The 21092-nt window shown below is 39.9% G+C and overlaps 2 protein-coding genes across 4 annotated transcripts in view; one reads left to right on the forward strand and one right to left on the reverse strand.

Moving 5' to 3' along the window:
* The window catches only part of LOC116333683 (polymeric immunoglobulin receptor-like), a 180766-nt gene that overhangs the window by 56285 nt on the left and 103389 nt on the right, over window positions 1–21092 (forward strand). The gene's annotated exons all lie outside the window — the stretch shown is intronic.
* Window positions 1557–20862, reverse strand: LOC120439229 (E3 ubiquitin-protein ligase TRIM11-like). Of its 2 annotated transcripts, XM_039610031.1 has the most exons (10): window positions 6416–6540; window positions 5706–5936; window positions 5509–5614; window positions 5306–5401; window positions 4497–4730; window positions 4224–4371; window positions 3906–3932; window positions 3519–3583; window positions 3149–3271; window positions 1557–2799 (listed from the first exon to the last, which is right to left on the reverse strand). In XM_039610031.1, the coding sequence occupies exons 2-10, from the start codon at window positions 5930–5932 to the stop codon at window positions 2749–2751; spliced, it is 1077 nt and encodes a 358-aa protein (XP_039465965.1). In that variant the 5' UTR covers window positions 5933–5936; window positions 6416–6540; the 3' UTR covers window positions 1557–2748. The 2 variants fall into 2 exon arrangements, with proteins under 2 accessions (XP_039465965.1, XP_039465966.1); XM_039610032.1 differs by lacking the exons at window positions 5306–5401; window positions 5509–5614; window positions 5706–5936; window positions 6416–6540 and adding exons at window positions 19579–19757; window positions 20536–20631; window positions 20739–20862 and having other exon boundaries at window positions 4497–4551.

The following is a 21092-nucleotide window of genomic DNA, read 5'->3' on the forward strand; positions in this document are numbered from 1 at the left end:
ACAGGCAGGCTATGCTTACAGGATGTGATGTTACATGTTATTATGTGATGTTATTGAAATCATCAGGAACAACGGGAGTGGTGATTTCTATAACTTCGTGTATATAATTTGTGTATTAATACATAATACCATTTCATTTATTTTAAAGGTTTATTTGCCAGACACAGAAACAGGCAAAATATAAAGTTCCAAAATGTATTGTGCTTGGAACGAATTTAAACGTGGCGATAGAGCCAGGTGCAGATGTGTGTCACAAGTTAATCTGGCTGTAGGCTATGGCACTCGGTCACAGGTGGAGCTAGTTGACTCGACTCCATTTGAGTGAACACAAAGTAAACTGCGCGCTTTAGTTGAGCAGCAAAAACACTGAAATTGGAGTAATAAAGCGTACGAGGGGAACGATTACGACGACAAGATTCTCCCAATCGTTTGCTCTTGCTGTCCTGTGAACAACATCGGTGTGGTGTTAACCGTTTTCTGTTTTCGCGGTAACCAGGTAAACTGAAAGCCTAGAAGGCAGCGGGTCCAGATGGCATCAGCTCAAGGGTCGTCAGGTCCTGCACAGACCAACTGTGTGGGGTGATGCAGCCCATCTTCAACCTGAGCCTGAGGCTGGGGAGAGTCCCACAGACTTCCACAGGCACAAACATCCTCCACTACAACCACTGAACATCCAAGGTATGGACATTGAGGCTGTGGACAGCTACAGGTACCTTGGTGTTCATCTGAACAATAAACTGGACTGGACTCATAATTCAGATGCTCTCTACAGGAAAGGGCAGAGCAGGCTGTACCTGCTGCGGAGACTCAGGTCGTTTGGAGTGAAGGACCCACTGCTGAAGACCTTCTATGACTCTGTGGTGGCCTCAGCCTCATCTTTTACGTAGTGGTCTGCTGGGGTGGCAGCATCTCTGCTGGGGACAGGAAGAGACTGAACAGGCTGATCCGGAGGGCCAGCTCTGTTCTAGGATGCCCTCTGGACCCAGTGGAGGTGGTGAGTGACAGGAGAATGGTGGCTAAGCTGTCATCCCTGTTGGACAACATCTCCCACCCCATGCAGGAGACTGTGAAGGCACTGAGCAGCTCCTTCAGTGACTGCGGCACCCACGGTGTGGGACGGAGAGACTCCGCAGGTCTTTCCTCCCCACTGCTGTCAGACTCTACAACAAAGACTTCAACTGATCAAACACACATCTACACATGTGCAATAACACTAAGTGCAATACTCTTTTCTGGCATCGCTGTATTATACTCAGTTGTATATAGCATTTGTATTCTATTGTATTTTATTTTATTCTATTGTGTACAGTATCTTATTCTTATCCTATTCCAGTGTTTTTCTAATTTTTGCTATGTAACTTTGCACTGTCCACTTTCTGCTGTAACAAAACAAATTTCCCATGTGTGGGACTAATAAAGGTTATCTTATCTTAAAAAGTGTTTTTTGCACGCCGCACAATAGATATGTTTTCTGTGATCCATTTTGTAATTCTAACTTTAGAATTTGTCTAAACTCTGTGTTGGGATAAAAAGTTAAAAGAACACAGCAGACTCTCAGGGATTCGGTTCACATTTATTTCAGCTTAAATACATCACAATAATCCAGATTTTTACAATAATGGCAAGAAATTATATATACTCAACGTCTTACATGCACAACATATACTGATGTTAATATACTATTGTGGTACTATGATCTACGTGCTACCAACTAAAAACAGACATGCACCTCTGAACTCATAAGACCATGCAACTATGTGACGTGTCCCTGATCTTAAACCAAAGATCCAAACAAAGTTGGATTCATAAAGTTCTTTTAAATCAGGTCTTGAGCTATAATATAAGTTATACCATATTAATAAATTACCAAAGAATGAGTAGTGTAAAAATGTAGGCAGGATTCATGCAGTGCTATCCACCGCAGTGATCGTGTATAGGTGCATCTTATAGTTCCTAAACCATGACTAATGTGTCATTGTCAGATAACTGTGGACTTATCAGTGGAAGTTTTGTCCCCATTTACATACATTTGTCCTACCTTAGTAGACATAAGTGGATGGTTCAGATGAACCCTTGCTTGGGTCTTTAGCTCCTTTTAAAAACCTCTTTATAAATATTATCAGGAAGATTAAGATACATTAGCAAACCTTGTGGTTAACTTATAGCTTTTGACTGGAATAAATAAATAAATATGTCCAAACACCTTGCAGGAGCTAAGCTTGGGCTTGCAGTCTGTACCAGGATAATATTCAGGGTGTTCGCTTTACACTTGGGAGAAGAATATTTTCTCCTGTTCTTGGTCTTTCATTCTGCTCCCAGTGCCTTTTGTTTGCATTTACAGATTACAACTTATCCAGACAACTAATGTGGATGCTCTCGAGGTTTTAACAAGGATCCTCCAAGTCTCTCGCTCAACGTGCTGAAGTGTCTACAGTGATCCCAGCCTCGATCGGGCAGATAACCAGCGGGGCCGTGTTCTTCCCAGTGTCATGTATGCAGGGGTTAAAGTACGGATACAGCGGCTCAGTGAAAGTGAGCCCGCTGTAAGTATAAATGTGAGTCTTTGCCTCTGTGTTGTAGAAGGACACCGAGCCTTCGTCATAGTCCAGGAATATACCGACTTTCTGAGGAATTTCTTTAAGGTGAAGGGTGACGGCGGGCCCAGCGCAGGCGCACAGGCTACCACCACTACGTCAGCATATCGCCCAGTAACCGTTGTCAGGGCAAATTGTGATGGCGCCCTTCCTGTTAATGGACTCCCGGGCCACCCCAAGATCCCAGTCTCTTTTTTTCTCCAACCTGAAACACAAAGAAGGACAAAATTTATGCTAAACTGCAGAGTAGGGCTTAATTTCTTTAGGTTGCTATTTAAATGATAATAAATTTTTACTGACAGTAAACACAACAGATATAAAACCAGAAGTGAACATCATGTAGCCACCAGGGGGCGCGAAGAGTTTATTTTCCTGCTTATTTAGATCATATACATTATACAGTCCTAGTCACAGGTTGTGTGTGTGTGTGATCATGTGTAATTTTCTTTGGTGTATTTTAATCCAAATCTCACTCTAAATAAAGCTGTTGTGTTCCACTTTGGATGATATTCACACTGATCACAACAGTTATTTATTTGATCCTTTTATCCTACCTGAACCACCCAGTAACGTTTCTCAGATGTGAAGCTTTGTTTTCCCAGCACAGCTACGCAGGAGTTGAACCTGCGGGGGTCGTCAGGTAGCGGGTTCCTCCACTGCTGGTAGCTCATGCTCACCTGTGGATTGCCACGATCACATTCATTCACAACAACTACTGATGCCATAATTGTCATTATTTTGCATCTTCCTGAGTTCTGGGCCACTAGTTTCCATCATTTTAGTTCCTGCATAATATCTGTCATCTATTAGCTGTTGTCTGTAATTCACAGACAACAGCTGTGAACATGACAAGACTTTGTTTAACTCTGAGCTCTTGTTAAGGTGTTACAGTCAGGAATCATGCAGCTGATAATTACAGCTCACCTTTTTATTATCCGGGGACAGGACCACCCAGCCAGCAGCAGTAGCAGGATCCAGAGTTACATCCACTGGAGACAGAAACAGGAAAAAAAACACATAAAAAGATTTGCTATTTCAGATTTATTCATATTTTTCAGGATTAAAGAAATAATATGAAAAAATAACCCTGTTGTTTTGAAGCATTGTTACTGATGTCACCTTTTTTGGCAACAGTGTATCTGTATTCTGAATCATGTACATGTATAAAGATTATTTTAATCAGTGTGTAGAGCCACTTTCTTTCTACTGACATCAGTAACAGTCTTTATTAGATATGGTGGTGACAAATTTTCAATCTTGTGTAATCCATATAATATAATCACAATATAAATATCATATCCATACACATACCTGCATATTTATTCATCTTGTTTACCTCTGCAAAAGATCAGAAAACAAACTGTCATTTTAGTTTCATTAAACATTAACGTAGAACAATTAAAATATTCACTAATATTTTAGCGAATGTTACAAGATTTATTTTTGGACCCTAAATGTATCACTAAAGTTAGTGATGTGCAGACTTATAGTGTAAAATATGATATAAATATATATGCAATACAAAAAGTGGCAGGATTTTGATAAAACCAAAGGAACCGGTGATACAAAGAAAGTCTTGTGTTCTAAAATCAGAGACTATAATGTTATGTCATCATAAGTATTACACACCCTCTGCACACAGTTTCTTCTCCAGTTCCTGGCAGATGTCGACCAGTTTGGAGAAAGTTCTCCTCACAGTCCCCACGTAGCTGTCCGACTGGACTCTGACGTCAGCCCAGTGCTTGACGGACATCGGAGCGTTCAGACGTAAAAAGTTCTAAAACAGCATCAGTGACAGAAAGCAGACAGGCCGGTTTGTATTCATATCATATTACAATAGCTTTAGATGCTTTAAACTTGCTTGGCTGAGCAGAAATATTAAACATAAATACTGATTCTGACCTGCTGGAGTTGAACTGGGTTCTCAATGTGCTCCAGGAGGTGCAGCTCACTGCGTCTCTTCTGCAGCTCAATGATCTCCTGGCTGATCTCCTTGAGAAGCTCCTCTGCTCTCTTCTCAGCCACCTCCTGCTTCCGTTTGATCTCCTTGATGAGCAAAGCCTGGTTTCTCTCAATGGCACTTACCATCATTGTGGCAGCCTGAACGCTGGCCTGTATCTCTCTTTCTTTATTTCTCTGCAGATATGAAATGAGTTTAATTAATATGTGAAATATGTTAAAATGCACCACCTTTGTACTTTGCTACCCCTTCGTCAGTGAAATGCAAAACAAATTAAACTTAGGGAAAAACTGCTTATGAATGATGATTCTTATAAATATGCCCATAACTTCACACATTTCCCCCAAAAAGAGGACAAAACTTCAAAAAGAAGATGATCTCAGTGAGTTCATCCTGCAGTCCTCTGCTAACAGTTTATCTATTGTCCCAACCAACCTTCAGCTCTACTTTTCCATGTGTCTTTATGTCTACATGGTGAAGGTTTATTATATCAATAAAAACAACTAATAAAAGATCAAAAGAGCTCTTAAAACAGAGCCTCACTGCCATATATGAATTACTAAAGATGGAAAAATACTTTGCCTGAAGTAATCCTCTGTCTTTTAAATACAGTCTACATGAAGCAGTGCAACTCTGCTGTTTTTCTTCTGGTGTGAGTTTCTACAAACAAATCAGTTGAAGTTTTGTTTCTTAGAGAGCAAACAGGCCAAGAAATGTTCATGTCTGTAAATGATTAAAAAGCAATGCTCACTTTGCTCAGCTCCATTGACTGTTTGATCTCCTCGGTCTTTCTGATTCGGGTCTGGATCATCTGTTGATACTGCTCTTGGGTCTTCTTTATCTGAGTCTGCAGAGGTTGAAGTTGAAAACATGTGTTTTACATCTTGGATTATCTGGAGTTCCTTACAAGATAATCCATGAGCATCTTTATATTTAACCACTTCTTTCTCCCACCTTGATCTTATTGCTCCCCTTCTCTTCTTCAGACCTGTGTGGCTGTAGTGGAATGATGGGTCTCTTTGGTGGAACTGGTTTGAATCCTTTCATTTCCTTTAACAAGCTTTAAGATGATGATGTACATCTGATTAGTTTCAATCAAATGTGCTAAAACGTTGAAATAAAGCACTATAGTATAGTTACAGTCAACCGACCTTTGAAATTTTTCAGTGATTTCTTTTAAGGCCCAATTCACCCTGAGTTCAGGGCGACTTCTGAAGGATTCTTTGCACAGCGGACACTCTGACTTATGCGCCACATCCCAATAACGTTTGATGCACTCCAGGCAGAAATTGTGCCCACATGGTATAGAGACAGGGTTTTTGAAGCTGTACAAACAGATGCTGCACTGAAATTGCTCTTCAGTCAATGTGGAGGCCATGTTTCTGACAGAGAAATAACATTTTGTTACCCACACATGTTGAAATTCTTCTGTACACTGTGGGATTTAAACTCTTCAGATCAGATTGTAAAGATGCAGGTGTATAAATCTAGGTTTTAAAAAATCTAAATGGCAAACCAAGAAGACTAAAGAATATTTATAAATAATAATAATAATAAATAACATATTGTTACATTTTTATGAATCTAATGGATTTACCAGTAAAGAGATTTAAAAAAAAGGGCTATGAAAGAGGCAATAGAAGGAGATAATCTCAGACTTTTCATTGACTGAATTATTGACTACAATACTTTTCTTGTAGTCAAATTTAAAATCAAAGAAATGCTTCTGTGCCTCTATTTAAAAATATTGCTGTCAATATTTGGATCAAAAGTCAGTCTATCTTGAAGAAAAGGCAGCTGATGTCTTGTTTCATGTATTCTTATTCTCTACGCTGTCTGGTTGGTATAAATAATCACTTACTTGTTTAGGTCATGCAGGCAGACGGTCTTGAAAGACGTGATGAATGCAGAACGAATGTCCACAAAAACACGCTCGTGTCTCTAAAAAGTAAGACATGGTACAAAGTTCCTCCCACAGAGGAATTTCCCAACGAGTTATACCGGTTATTCTTGTTCTCCCTGTTACCTTTTCCTAGTATTTACTCTACATTTTAATTGCTGTTCACTGTTGCAAATGTTTTTGTCTGCAGTTATCAATTTAACTACAGATTAAATCCAAGCAATTAATAAATACAGGCAACGACAATGTGCGCTTTCTAGGCTGTTTGGTGCAGCAATAATCTACCTTCCTATTGGCTTATGTTTCCTTTTATGATGAACATGAAAAGGGTTCAAACAGAAAATATTTATTTATGGGCTACAAAAACTGGCCTAAATTCAGCAATATAAACTTAATTAGAGTATAAAAAACAATGCTTTGAGGGATCAGGTATATAATTCCTTAATGTAAATAATATAGTTTAAGACAAAACCCAAAGGAGGTCAATGGCACAGTCTCCAGAGCAGGGATGGGGAGTGAATTTTCCCACGGGGTCACATGAGAAGCTGGGACTGTTGTGAAGGGCCGCTGTCTATAAGCTTATTAGTGCAGACCTCCACAACTGTCCCAGCTTCTCATGTGACCCTGTGGGAAAATTCATATCCCCACCCCTGCCAGAGTCTTTGGACCCTGTTGTCAACTTTGTCCCTGTACTAAGCAGTTCAAGATTCAATAGCTTCAAAGCATTTATTGTCATGTGTACAAAGAAAAGCATTTCTCTGTGCAATGAAATTCTTTCTCTGCTGTCCAAACACAGATGCCGGTTAAAATGTACAAATAGAACTAGAACAATGAAAATACAAATAGTATCAATAAATAAATGGAGACAAAAATTGAAGTGTTAAATAGATTTGTGTGCAAAAGAGCTATGAGCTTAATATGCTGGTTTAATATGTAAGATGACGTTATGTGCAAAAATTATTATGTTATCTTATATTATCTTGGGCAGAGGGATGATTGTTGTGGTCTTGAAGCATGTGGGGACGGTACTCTGGCTGAGGGAGAGGTTGAAGACGGGAGTGAGAACATCAGCCAACTCATTAGCACATGCTTTAAGGACGTCTTGATGCATTCTCAATCATCCAGGAAAGTAAATCTCCAAAAGTTGAATCTGTTCATCTGGACGTAGCGTTTTGTTGCTTTAAGGACCCGTCCCGGGATGCTATCTGGTCCTGCTGCCTCAATGCATTGAGGTCATCTAGCAGACTGCCTGCAGAGCTGATGGTGCTGATGGCAACCCTAAACTCTGTGATGTGCTGCAAGCCTTGCCACATCCACCTGGGGTCAGCAGAAGAATAGAAGCCATCCAGCTTCTCTCTGTACTGCCTCTTGGCCGCTGTAATGGCCTTCCTCAGTCCATACCTCGCAGCTTTTTACTCCGTCTCATTGCCTGATTTAAATGCGAGAGACCGAGTACGCAGCATGCGTCGTACCTGACTGCTGATCCAGTCAACTGGGGAACTTTCTGATGTGTGGGGTGGGCACTATATTGTCAACACAGGTGCTGATGTGCTCGGTCACATATTCAGCATAGTCCTGTATAGTGACAGAGCAGATCTCCTTGGTGGCTGCAGTTTGAAACACATCCCAGTCTGTTTGGGCAGTCCTGTAGGATGCTCTCAGACTCTGTGGTCCACAGTTTAACAGGTGTGATGACAGGGTTCGATTGTTTCAGTTTCTGTCTGTAAGCCAGGTACATGAACAGAGAGATGTAGTCAGACTGTCCAAAGTGGGGATGTGGTGCAGCCCTGTATGCACCGTGTATGTTGCTGTAGACATGATCCAGGGTGTTAAGTAATGTTGCTGTGAGATGCCACAAATCATAAAATCTTTCATTGTTAAATTTGTAGTAATTTAAATCTGTAAACAGAGTAATTCATTCGAGGAAGCTCTGTGTCACAGACGCCTTGATGAACACACCCATGGTTGTTGGGATGAATCATTCCCAGGTCAGAGCTGGATTGTTCTAATCCATCCTATGTGACACATAGCCAGCTAAAAATATGCAGGAATGCTTTTCAGGTCATTTACAGTAATTGCATCAGGTACTGGCATATCGGTATAAACACACCCAAATAAAGACAATAAACACCATCAGCAGCCAGCACACAGACTGGCTCCCTGATACCACCATCTGTTAAAGCTTCAATTATTCCTAGTTTATGTAGAAGAAGAAATGAAAAGGTCTATGGATGTATATCTGCCAAAGCAAATACTGAACTCCAAATAAGTGATTCTTTTGTTTTCCACACACTACAGGTGCTACAGCTCCTGCTTCTGTTACAAATATCACTGTTCCTACTCTGCTCTGTTTTGTTTCACTGGTTCACACTCATAGTGTGTCATCACTCATTCAGGTTCCCGCTGGACGCGTCCTGTTTAACCTTTCATCTGAATGCCACACCAAACTCACGTGTTTCACACTTCCAGTACAATAAGTAGTAATTCTATTGTTCTTGCTTGTTCTCTGCACGAGCGTTGCCAATATGCTCGTGTGTAAACTTGGCACGATGTCACAGCATTGCACTTTGAACTAGGAAGGTGCAGGTGATTTTTACAATGACAATTTTGGTTTCCAGTAATTTCTAAAACGGTTGCCCCATTCTGTTTTGGATTACTGTAATGCTTTCTTGTCGAACTTGAACACCCCCCTTTTCAACGCTTTTATGGAGCGCAGACATGGAGGCCTCATCAAGCCAAGACTCTGCTATTATTTATACTTGCAGGCCACTGATCTCATGTGCACTGAAGAGCTGTTTCATGATCTGCGAGGGTAGATCATGTGGACCCAAGTCAGGCTCTGACTACTGACTTAGTGTGAGAGAGCTTTATCTACAGTGGGAGGAAAAATACAAACAAAAACAGAGAGTGGAAGTGACTTAAACTGGGAAAAACCTAAACTGGGAAAGCTAACAAGAAACATGCAACCTGAGACAAGGAACCAGAAAAAACCTGAAACACAGCACATGACAAGAAGGTGTACCAGGAACCAACAGAGAACGACACAGGGCTTGAATAGGCAGGAAAACTAGAGGATGGGGAACAGGTGGGACAAATTAGACGTAAGGAGACAAATGAAACAATCAAAATACACTGATGTAGGACAAGGACTTTCAAAGTAAAACAGGACACAGACTTGCAAAGACACAGACTTTACACAGAGATGTGGAAACATGACAGGCTCTGGAACAGAGGGAACATAAAGCACAGAGACAAAAGTAACTAGACGTGGAGCACAGGAAGACATAAAGGCAGAAAACTAAGACTAAGCATACAACACACGGAGAACAGAATTAAACCTTCACTAAGAACACAGGGGAGGCAGAGAAACACAACAGAAGCCTAGAAACCAGGAACTATAAATATAATACAAACAGAAAATCATAATTCAAAGAGCATAACTTAAACCCAAAACTCAGACACTGAGTGACCAGACCCAGTGCTGTGACAAGGACACTGTTTGAGCAAGGACTCAAAGAGACCAATTATAGGAGCGACAATCTCTGACCTGAGGAGGGGGCCTGAGGGTACATATTTCACCAATTTGCAATACTGTGATTGCAGCCATTCCTTAACTCTGTGGATGGCTATTGATCAATAATCAATTCAATTTGCATATCAACGATCATGAAACTTAGCTTGTGTCTCATTGTTGGGCAATGGTGCTGGTTTTGCTCATTATGCAGCTTGACTGTTTAGAAAGTTGGGAAACCTGCAGTCAGCTGAGACAGTATCTTACTGTAATTCAGAGTGTGGATCATTACGGTAAGATCATGTAAAAGAGATGACAGGTGAAACTGCTAGTGCAAAACTTCCTGGTATCTTTTGTTAATCAGCTCTTCACATGCTATCTATAAATATACTGAACGGTGCTGTGGGTATAACAGACTGGTAAAGAGGGCCAGCTCTGTGTTGGCCAGTCCCCTAGACTCCAAAGAGGAGGTGGGTGAGAGGAGGATGTTAGCCAAGCAAAGATTCATTATGGACAACACTGCTAACCCCCTGCACGATACTGTGGAGGCCCTGAGCAGCTCCTTCAACAACAGACTCTTCCTGGCACTGTGTAGGAGACAGGCTCTTTATTCCTGCCTGTCTGGTTTGGCTCCTCCTTACGCTCACCAGACAAAACATGACAGACATGCTCACCAAATCCTTGATGAGAAGGAAGAATGAGGCTTTGGGAATTTAGGCCACGTAATGAAAACAGTGATAAACATAAGGATTAGCTCATGTAGACGTCAAAGTTCACTTCCAGTTGGATGACACAGTTTTATTTGTTTGAGTTATTAAGCATTCATTTGTCAGTTTTTAGTGAAGTTTTATTTGGCTTAGTTGACTTACTTCCCTTACAACTACCAGAAAAAAAATCACAGTTTGGTGTTAAAGTACTTCCTGGTCCTCTGAAAGGCCTAAAGTGAAACTCCACACGTGTTCCCCTGATCCCAAACACAGCTGTGAGGAACGATAACAGAATGATAAATCATCTTGTAAATGTTTTCTCACGTGGCTGTTACGCCCATGTTTTTAGCCTTGCTAACTGTTCCTGTTGTGCTGCTCACAAATATGCAAACCTGAGTGTAACACATTTAAATATAAAGTCTGGAATTCTCTGGATTCAACACACTAACAAACTATTTCTTTGTTGATTTTCAAAGCAGATTAATCTGACATAACAAACAATATACCATCTCCATTCTGGATTTAAGGAGTTCAACCTGCCTGCTTTGTTAAGAAAGCTATTATGATAACTTCAAATATTCCAGTCTCAACTAGTTTGGGTCAAGTTAATGGTTGATATGACTCCAAACACTGAGGCGTCCTCCCTAACTGATGTGAAAAGCACCTGATAAAATACAGAACAGATTTTTTGAGTTAAATTAAGAAAAGTCTTCATAAAAGTGATGCCTGTGAAACCAATTCAAACCTGCTTCCTGTCAACATTATGCCAGTGTGATTGCGTAAAAGGAAGCAACGATTCAATATTAATAACTATAAATTATAAAAAAAGGAAACCCAGAATGGACAAAAACATGCAAGTAGATAAAAAGGGATTTTACATGATTAAAACAACTGACATGGAAAAAGAGACACGACAAAGTACTTTCATTATTATTATACATCTATATTTATGTTCATCAAAGAAGAAACACAAGAAAAACAAAAGCAAACACTCTTCCATCACTTTGGAAGCGAGTATTTGTCCCAAAATGAATAATGTTGGACTCTGTGGATAAAAGTCAGTAGACGGAATTTAGAAAACATAATAAGTGTCTCAGTCTCATCAGAGAAAGAGCTAAAATATTGTATTTACTTCTTTCTAATCAAAATCATAAATTAGATCACTGGACTCAAATGTTACTGAACCTCTTCTGAAAGTTCACAACTGCATTACAAAAAAAAATGATAGCATATAGTCAAAGTCAAATTTCTTTATATAGCACATTTACAACAACAACCGTTGACCAAGGTGCTGTACAATTAAGATAATTAAAAAAATAAAAACATAGGGAGATATGATAAGAGTTAAGAAAAAGAATCATAAAATTAGAAGATTTGAGTGAGAAATAAGATAAATAAAAGTAATACAAACTCATTCTGATTTAAAAGCCAAGGAATAAAAGTGGGTTTTCAAACATATGATACAGCAAATGAACAACAATCAACTACATATTCTTACTAGATGACGTCAACATGTTTTAATGAGTGAATGAGTCACAGCTCATTGTTGATGACTTAACAAAAATAAAAACACATTCCTCTGAAGATGGTCAGGTACAAGTACTGAAAGTGAACAAGCATGAATGAAGAAACAGCCAAGAAACAAAAAAACAAAAACAACAACATTTATTTTTCACTTCCCGTTTTACACTTTCAAGTAAAAGATCCATGCAGGATCAGTCCCCTTCCTCCTGACATGTAAGTAGAACTGAAGTCTCTCTCACAGGTTGAGACAGTGGTTCCCAAACTTTTTTTGCTAGCCCCCCCTTTGTTTTACAAGAAAAATGTGGATTTGAATGCACCAGGGTAAGTGCAGCCACTCAGACTCTACTCAATGTGGTCATAGAAACAGGTGCAGATGTGTCACAAGTTAATCTAGTAGTAGGCAGGCTATGGCACTTGGCCACAGGTGGCAGTAGTGGACTGACCTCCATTGGAGACTGCTCCAGCTGCTATGTGATAGTCAGTAGATCTGCTACAAATTGCAGATCATATGCAAGTTTTGGAAATTACATTATGAATATTCCTAACATAGCTTTAAAACCAAGAAATTCTAACTCTCCCCTACACTCAAAAACAGATGACACACCAACTGACACACCTGAGTCACTCACTTTCTTAAATCCACTCACTCTCACTGGCTCTGTTTATTACTAATCACTGTGTAACTGCTGTAAATTCATAGTAACTGCAATGTCCCTACAAATGTTTATTATATTAACCCCAATTATACAGACTGTATATGACTACCAACTCTCTCCAGCCATGAATTACCTTTATTGGCTGAAAATGTTCATTTCCAGAGAAAAGACACAGGCAGTGGTGATGGGTCGGTCGCAAACGAAACGGCTCTTAGAGCCGACTCTTTGAAGTGAACGACGTGAGCCGTGGGGTTTCTTTTCTTTCTCTCACCCTCTCTCTCACACTTTTTTTCCGCTTCACTCCGCATGCGAGCCTTGTGCTTTGTGCTGGGGGGGGGGGGGGAGATTCAGAAAGTTTATTCATGCAGGCCCATATGACAAGAATTTGGATCTTCTTTTTGTTTCATATTTTAATTTATATTTAATTGTGTTGTGGTTTGCAGTGCTTTGTGCTGTTTCACTTTAAATTTGTTTAAAAGGAAAAAGCTGAAAATTTAAATAGTTAAAAGTTGAAATGTAAATAGTTGGTTTTTGTATTATATGATTTATTTATTACATTTTATGTGGAGTGAATAAAAAAAAAGTATATTTACGGTGGCCCCTAGAGACAAAGCACGTACAAACTCCAAAACACGTAAAAACTCTGAAGCACATACAAAAGACAACAGAGGATGTGTCACGGTTCTGGGTTGGTTCGACCATGTCAGGGTTTCTGGGTCGTTGACCCAGTATTTTTAGTTCATGTTCACAGTTTATCTTCTGCCTGTTTCACTTCCTGTTTTATTGTGTTAGCCTTGGTCTGTGTGCATTATGTTCAGTCCTCGTCCCATGTACCATTAGTTCATTATGCTCAGCTGTGTACTCATCAGTTTCTAATCATTGTCATCATTCAACCTGTGTATTTAAGCTCCTCGGTTTCACCAGTTCTTTGTCGTGTCATTGATGTTAATGTGGATGTTGTCACTACTGTCCAGTCCTTGCGTTTGCCTTTCAGTTCAGTTATTCAGTTAGTCAGCCATCTCCTGTTCTTGCCATTTGTCCCTCACAATAAACACCTTGAACCTTCACCATGAGTCCTGCGTTTGAGTCCTCTACTCCACCTCCACTCAGCAAACCTGACAGACCAAGCATTTTGAGTTTATTATGTTTTGGTTTATTTTCAAATGATCGTTTTGTTACTCTTGTGCTTTGTTGATTATTATTATTATCATTGGAATTCTATATGTCTGTTTATTCATGTTTTAGGAATTGTCCGTTGGTTGTGCCTGTATAGTATAGTTCAAGTCTATGTGTCATTTGTTGTCTGTCTCTCAGTGTTGAGTCTGCGTCTTTGTGTAGTGATTTCTTGTTTCCTGTTTTATTGTGAAGGTCTACGTCTCATGTGAATGTGTTCAGTTTTACCTGTCTCGTCTCGTTAATTACTCCCAGCTGTGTCCACCACCTATGTGTAATCTCCCTGTGTTTCTCTGTGTGTATTTTAGTCGTGTCTTCTGTCATTGTAGTTGCTGGTCCGTCTGTGTATCCACCCTGCTTCATCTGTGTTTCCCTGCTGTCAACCGTCATCTGTTTCCGTTCGCTCTCATTCATGTTCAGGTTCCTGTTCTGTAGTCAGTTTGTTCCCAGTATAGTTTAGTCTTTGCTCCGTTCGCCATTTGTCCATTTTATTTTGTGTTTAATAAACCACCCTCACACCGTTACAAGTGCCTGCGTTTGGATCCTCCTTTATTTCCTACACGGCTCATCTCCCTCGCTGTGACAGGATGCTAGGCGCAGTGTTGAGCTTTGTTACCTAGTGGCTACACAAGCCAGGAAGTACCAACGACCGGATTTGGTGTGTGGTAGTAACAGGTAAATTAACATTTTTTTTTTAAATTATTTGAATATATATGAGTGCTTGTGTATAAATACACAAACAATACACATATGCTTTAAATTGTGTAATTTAAGTGATCTAGGTAGCTCTGTTAACGCTAGAAATGTGTTTTGGAATTTGTATGTGCTTTGTCTCTAGGGGCCACCGTATATATTTATATATAAACATATATATAAATAAAACCACAGTTTATGTATTTTTTTTACATTAGTAATTCCTGTGCAGAATTTGATATTATTGTTAATAATGAATTAATTAAAGCAACAAAACAACCTGAAGAGCCGGTTGGGAGCCGAAAGAGCTGGTTCTCTAAAAAGAGCCGGAAATCCCATGACTAACAGGCAGACTATGCTTACAGGATGTGATGTTACATGTTATTATGTGATGTTATTGAAATCATCAGGAATAACGGGAGTGGTGATTTCTATAACTTTGTGTATATAATTTGGCATTTCTTAATGATGTAGGCCAAAAATAAATACATAATACCATTTCATTTATTTGAAAAGTTTATTTGCAAGACACAGAAACAGACAAAATATAAAGTTCCAAAATGTATTGTGCTCGGAACGAATTTAAACGTGGCGATAGAGCTAGGTGAAGATGTGTGTCACAAGTTAATCTGGCTGTAGGCTATGGCACTCGGTCACAGGTGGAGCTAGTTGACTCGACTCCATTTGAGTGAACACAAAGTAAACTGCGCGCTTTAGTTGAGCGGCAAAAACACTGAAATCGGAGTAATGAAGCGTACGAGGGGAACGATTACGACGACAAGATTCTCCCAATCGTTTGCTCTTGCTGTCCTGTGAACAACATCGGCGTGGTGTTAACTGTTTGCTGTTTTCGCGGTAACCAGGTAAACTGAAAGCCTAGAAGGCAGCGGGTCCAGATGGCATCAGCTCAAGGGTCGTCAGGTCCTGCACAGACCAACTGTGTGGGGTGATGGAGCCCATCTTCAACCTGAGCCTGAGGCTGGGGAGAGTCCCACAGACATCCACAGGCACAAATATCCTCCACTACAACCACTGAACATCCAAGGTATGGACATTGAGGCTGTGGACAGCTACAGGTACCTTGGTGTTCATCTGAACAATAAACTGGACTGGACTCATAATTCAGATGCTCTCTACAGGAAAGGGCAGAGCAGGCTGTACCTGCTGCGGAGACTCAGGTCGTTTGGAGTGAAGGACCCACTGCTGAAGACCTTCTATGACTCTGTGGTGGCCTCAGCCTCATCTTTTACGTAGTGGTCTGCTGGGGTGGCAGCATCTCTGCTGGGGACAGGAAGAGACTGAACAGGCTGATCCGGAGGGCCAGCTCTGTTCTAGGATGCCCTCTGGACCCAGTGGAGGTGGTGAGTGACAGGAGAATGGTGGCTAAGCTGTCATCCCTGTTGGACAACATCTCCCACCCCATGCAGGAGACTGTGACAGCACTGAGCAGCTCCTTCAGTGGCTGCGGCACCCACGGTGTGGGACGGAGAGACTCCGCAGGTCTTTCCTCCCCACTGCTGTCAGACTCTACAACAAAGACTTCAACTGATCAAACACATCTACACATGTGCAATAACACTAAGTGCAATACTCGTTTCTGGCATCGCTGTATTATACTCAGTTGTATATAGCATTTGTATTCTATTGTATAAAGTATTTTATTTTATTCTATTGTGTACAGTATCTTATTCTTATCCTATTCCAGTGTTTTTCTAATTTTTGCTATGTAACTTTGCACTGTCCACTTTCTGCTGTAACAAAACAAATTTCCCATGTGTGGGACTAATAAAGGTTATCTTATCTTAAAAGTGTTTTTGCACTCCGCACAATAGATATGTTTTCTGTGATCCATTTTGTAATTCTAACTTTAGAATTTGTCTAAACTCTGTGTTGGGATAAAAGTTAAAAGAACACAGCAGACTCTCAGGGATTCGGTTCACATTTATTTCAGCTTAAATACATCACAATAATCCAAATTTTTACAATAATGGCAAGAAATTATATATACTCAACGTCTTACATGCACAACATATACTGATGTTAATATACTATTGTGGTACTATGATCTACGTGCTACCAACTAAAAACAGACATGCACCTCTGAACTCATAAGACCATGCAACTATGTGACGTGTCCCTGATCTTAAACCAAAGATCCAAACAAAGTTGGATTCATAAAGTTCTTTTAAATCAGGTCTTGAGCTATAATATAAGTTATACCATATTAATAAATTACCAAAGAATGAGTAGTGTAAAAATGTAGGCAGGATTCATGCAGTGCTATCCACCGCAGTGATCGTGTATAGGTGCATCTTATAGTTCCTAAACCATCACTAATGTGTCATTGTCAGATAACTGTGGACTTATCAGTGGAAGTTTTATCCCCATTTTCATACATTTGTCCTACCTTAGTAGACATAAGTGGATGGTTCAGATGAACCCTTGCTTGGGTCTTTAGCTCTTTTTAAAAACCTCTTTATAAATATTATCAGGAAGATTAAGAGACAATAGCAAACCTTGTGGTTAACTTATAGCTTTTGACTGGAATAAATAAATAAATATGTCCAAACACCTTGCAGGAGCTAAGCTTGGGCTTGCAGTCTGTATCAGGATAATATTCAGGCTTTACACTTGGGAGAAGAATATTTTCTCCTGTTCTTGGTCTTTCATTCTGCTCCCAGTGCCTTTTGTTTGCATTTACAGATTACAACTTATCCAAACAATGAATGTGGATACTCTCGAGGTTTTAACAAGGATCCTCCGAGTCTCTCGCTCAACGTGCCGAAGTGTCTACAGTGATCCCAGCCTCGATCGGGCAGATAACCAGCGGGGCCGTGTTCTTCCCGGTGTCATGTATGCAGGGGTTAAAGTACGGATACAGCGGCTCAGTGAAAGTGAGCCGCTGTAAGTATAAATGTGAGTCTTTGCCTCTGTGTTGTAGAAGGACACCGAGCCTTCGTCATAGTCCAGGAATATACCAACTTTCTGAGGAATTTCTTTAAGGTGAAGAGTGACGGCGGGCCCAGCGCAGGCGCACAGGCTACCACCGTTACGTCAGCATATCGCCCGGTAACCATTGTCAGGGCAAATTGTGATGGCGCCCTTCCTGTTGATGGACTCCCGGGCCACCCCAAGATCCCAGTCTCTTTTTTTCTCCAACCTGAAACACAAAGAAGGACAAAATTTATGCTAAACTGCAGAGTAGGACTTAATTTCTTTAGGTTGCTATTTAAATGATAATAAATTTTTACTGACACTAAACACAACAGATATAAAATCAGAAGTGAACATCATGTAGCCACCAGGGGGCGCGAAGAGTTTATTTTCCTGCTTATTTAGATCATATACATTATACAGTCCTAGTCACAGGTTGTGTGTGTGTGTGATCATGTGTAATTTTCTTTGGTGTATTTTAATCCAAATCTCACTCTAAATAAAGCTGTTGTGTTCCACTTTGGATGATATTCACACTGATCACAACAGTTATTTATTTGATCCTTTTATCCTACCTGAACCACCCAGTAACGTTTCCCAGATGTGAAGCTTTGTTTTCCCAGCACACAGCTACGCAGGAGTTGAACCCTGCGGGGTCGTCAGGTAGCGGGTTCCTCCACTGCTGGTAGCTCATGCTCACCTGTGGATTGCCACGATCACATTCATTCACAACAACTACTGATGCCATAATTGTCATTATTTTGCATCTTCCTGAGTTCTGGGCCACTAGTTTCCATCATTTTAGTTCCTGCATAATATCTGTCATCTATTAGCTGTTGTCTGTAATTCACAGACAACAGCTGTGAACATGACAAGACTTTGTTTAACTCTGAGCTCTTGTTAAGGTGTTACAGTCAGGAATCATGCAGCTGATAATTACAGCTCACCTTTTTATTATCCGGGGACAGGACCACCCAGCCAGCAGCAGTAGCAGGATCCAGAGTTACATCCACTGGAGACAGAAACAGGAAAAAAAAACACAAAAAGATTTGCTATTTCAGATTTATTCATATTTTTCAGGATTAAAGAAATAATATGAAAAAATAACCCTGTTGTTTTGAAGCATTGTTACTGAAGTCACCTTTTTTGGCAACAGTGTATCTGTATTCTGAATCATGTACATGTATAAAGATTATTTAATTCAGTGTGTAGAGCCACTTTCTTTCTACTGACATCAGTAACAGTCTTTATTAGATATGGTGGTGACAAATTTTCAATCTTGTGTAATCCATATAATATAATCACAATATAAATATCATATCCATACACATACCTGCATATTTATTCATCTTGTTTACCTCTGCAAAAGATCAGAAAAGAAACTGTGTCATTTCAGTTTCATTAAACATTAACGTAGAACAATTAAAATATTCACTAATATTTTAGCGAATGTTACAAGATTTATTTTTGGACCCTAAGTGTATCACTAAAGTTAGTTATGTGCAGACCTATAGTGTAAAATATGATATAAATATATATGCAATACAAAAAGTGGCAGGATTTTGATAAAACCAAAGGAACCGGTGATGCAAAGAAAGTCTTGTGTTCTAAAATCAGAGACTATAATGTTATGTCATCATAAGTATTACAGACCCTCTGCACACAGTTTCCTCTCCAGTTCCTGGCAGATGTCGACCAGTTTGGAGAAAGTTCTCCTCACAGACCCCACGTAGCTGTCCGACTGGACTCTGACGTCAGCCCAGTGCTTGACAGACATCGGAGCGTTCAGACGTAAAAAGTTCTAAAACAGCATCAGTGACAGAAAGCAGTCAGGCCAGTTTGTATTCATATCATATTACAATAGCTTTAGATGCTTTAAACTTGCTTGGCTGAGCAGAAATATTAAACATAAATACTGATTCTGACCTCTTCTGCAGCTCAATGATCTCCTGGCTGATCTCCTTGAGAAGCTCCTCTGCTCTCTTCTCAGCCACCTCCTGCTTCCGTTCGATCTCCTTGATGAGCAAAGCCTGGTTTCTCTCAATGGCACTTACCATCATTGTGGCAGCCTGAACGCTGGCCTGTATCTCTCTTTCTTTATTTCTCTGCAGATATGAAATGAGTTTAATTAATATGTGAAATATGTTAAAATGCACCACCTTTGTACTTTGCTACCCCGTCTTCAATGAAATGCAAAACAAATTAAACTTAGGGAAAAACTGCTTATGTATGATCATTGTTATTAATATGCCCATAACTTCACACATTTCCCCCAAAAAGAGGACAAAACTTCAAAAAGAAGATGATCTCAGTGAGTTCATCCTGCAGTCCTCTGCTAACAGTTTATCCATTGTCCCAACCAACCTTCAGCTCTACTTTTCCATGTGTCTTTATGTCTACATGATGAAGGTTTATTATATCAATAAAAACAACTAATAAAAGATCAAAAGAGCTCTTAAAACAGAGCTTCACTGCCATATATAAATTACAGCTGATGGAAAAATACTTTGCCTGAAGTAATCCTGACTTTAGAAGATATGCAAGGATTTTAGCTTTTGAGTTTCTATAATTAGTCTGCCCTGTAATCAGAGTCTTTTGTGCACATGGTTACTTAAGTCTACATGCATATAATAGCAGGATAAACTGCAAATAAAAGCCAAAAGTGGATTCCAGGCTTGAAAAGTGAAGCTAATGCATTTTTTAAATGACCAGCAGGGGGAGTCTCCTCTGTCTTTTAAATACAGTCTACATGAAGCAGTGCAACACTGCTGTTTTTCTTCTGGTGTGAGCTTCTACAAACAAATTAGTTGAAGTTTTGTTTCTTAGAGAGCAAACAGGCCAAGAAATGTTCATGTCTGTAAATGATTAAAAAGCAATGCTCACTTTGCTCAGCTCCATTGACTGTTTGATCTCCTCGGTCTTTCTGATTCGGGTCTGGATCATCTGTTGATACTGCTCTTGGGTCTTCTTTATCTGAGTCTGCAGAGGTTGAAGTTGAAAACATGTGTTTTACATCTTGGAATATCTGGAGTTCCTTACAAAATAATCCATGAGCATCTTTATATTTAACCACTTCTTTCTCCCACCTTGATCTTATTGCTCCCCTTCTCTTCTTCAGACCTGTGTGGCTGTAGTGGAATGATGGGTCTCTTTGGTGGAACTGGTTTGAATCCTGGCATTTCCTTTAACAAGCTTTGAGATGATGATGTACATCTGATTAGCTTCAATCAAATGTGCTAAAACGTTGAAATAAAGACTATAGTATAGTTACAATTAACCGACCTATGAAATTTTTCAGTGATTTCTTTTAAGGCCCAATTCACCCTGAGTTCAGGGCGACTTCTGAAGGATTCTTTGCACAGCGGACACTCTGACTTATGCGCCACATCCCAATAACGTTTGATGCACTCCAGGCAGAAATTGTGCCCACATGGGATAGA

The sequence above is a fragment of the Oreochromis aureus genome, linkage group 3 (genome assembly GCF_013358895.1).
Source record: "Oreochromis aureus strain Israel breed Guangdong linkage group 3, ZZ_aureus, whole genome shotgun sequence".
NCBI lineage: Eukaryota > Metazoa > Chordata > Actinopteri > Cichliformes > Cichlidae > Oreochromis > Oreochromis aureus.

Excerpts from the sequence above, each read along its gene's own strand:
- LOC120439229 (XM_039610031.1), bottom strand. The coding sequence starts at position 5,932 with ATGGCCTCCACATTGACTGAAGAGCAATTTCAGTGCAGCATCTGTTTG. Across the intron at positions 5,402-5,508 it reads AGGGGAGCAATAAGATCAAG|ACTCAGATAAAGAAGACCCA; the intron begins GTGGGAGAAAGA and ends CAACCTCTGCAG. Across the intron at positions 4,731-5,305 it reads AGTCAATGGAGCTGAGCAAA|AGAAATAAAGAAAGAGAGAT; the intron begins GTGAGCATTGCT and ends TCATATCTGCAG.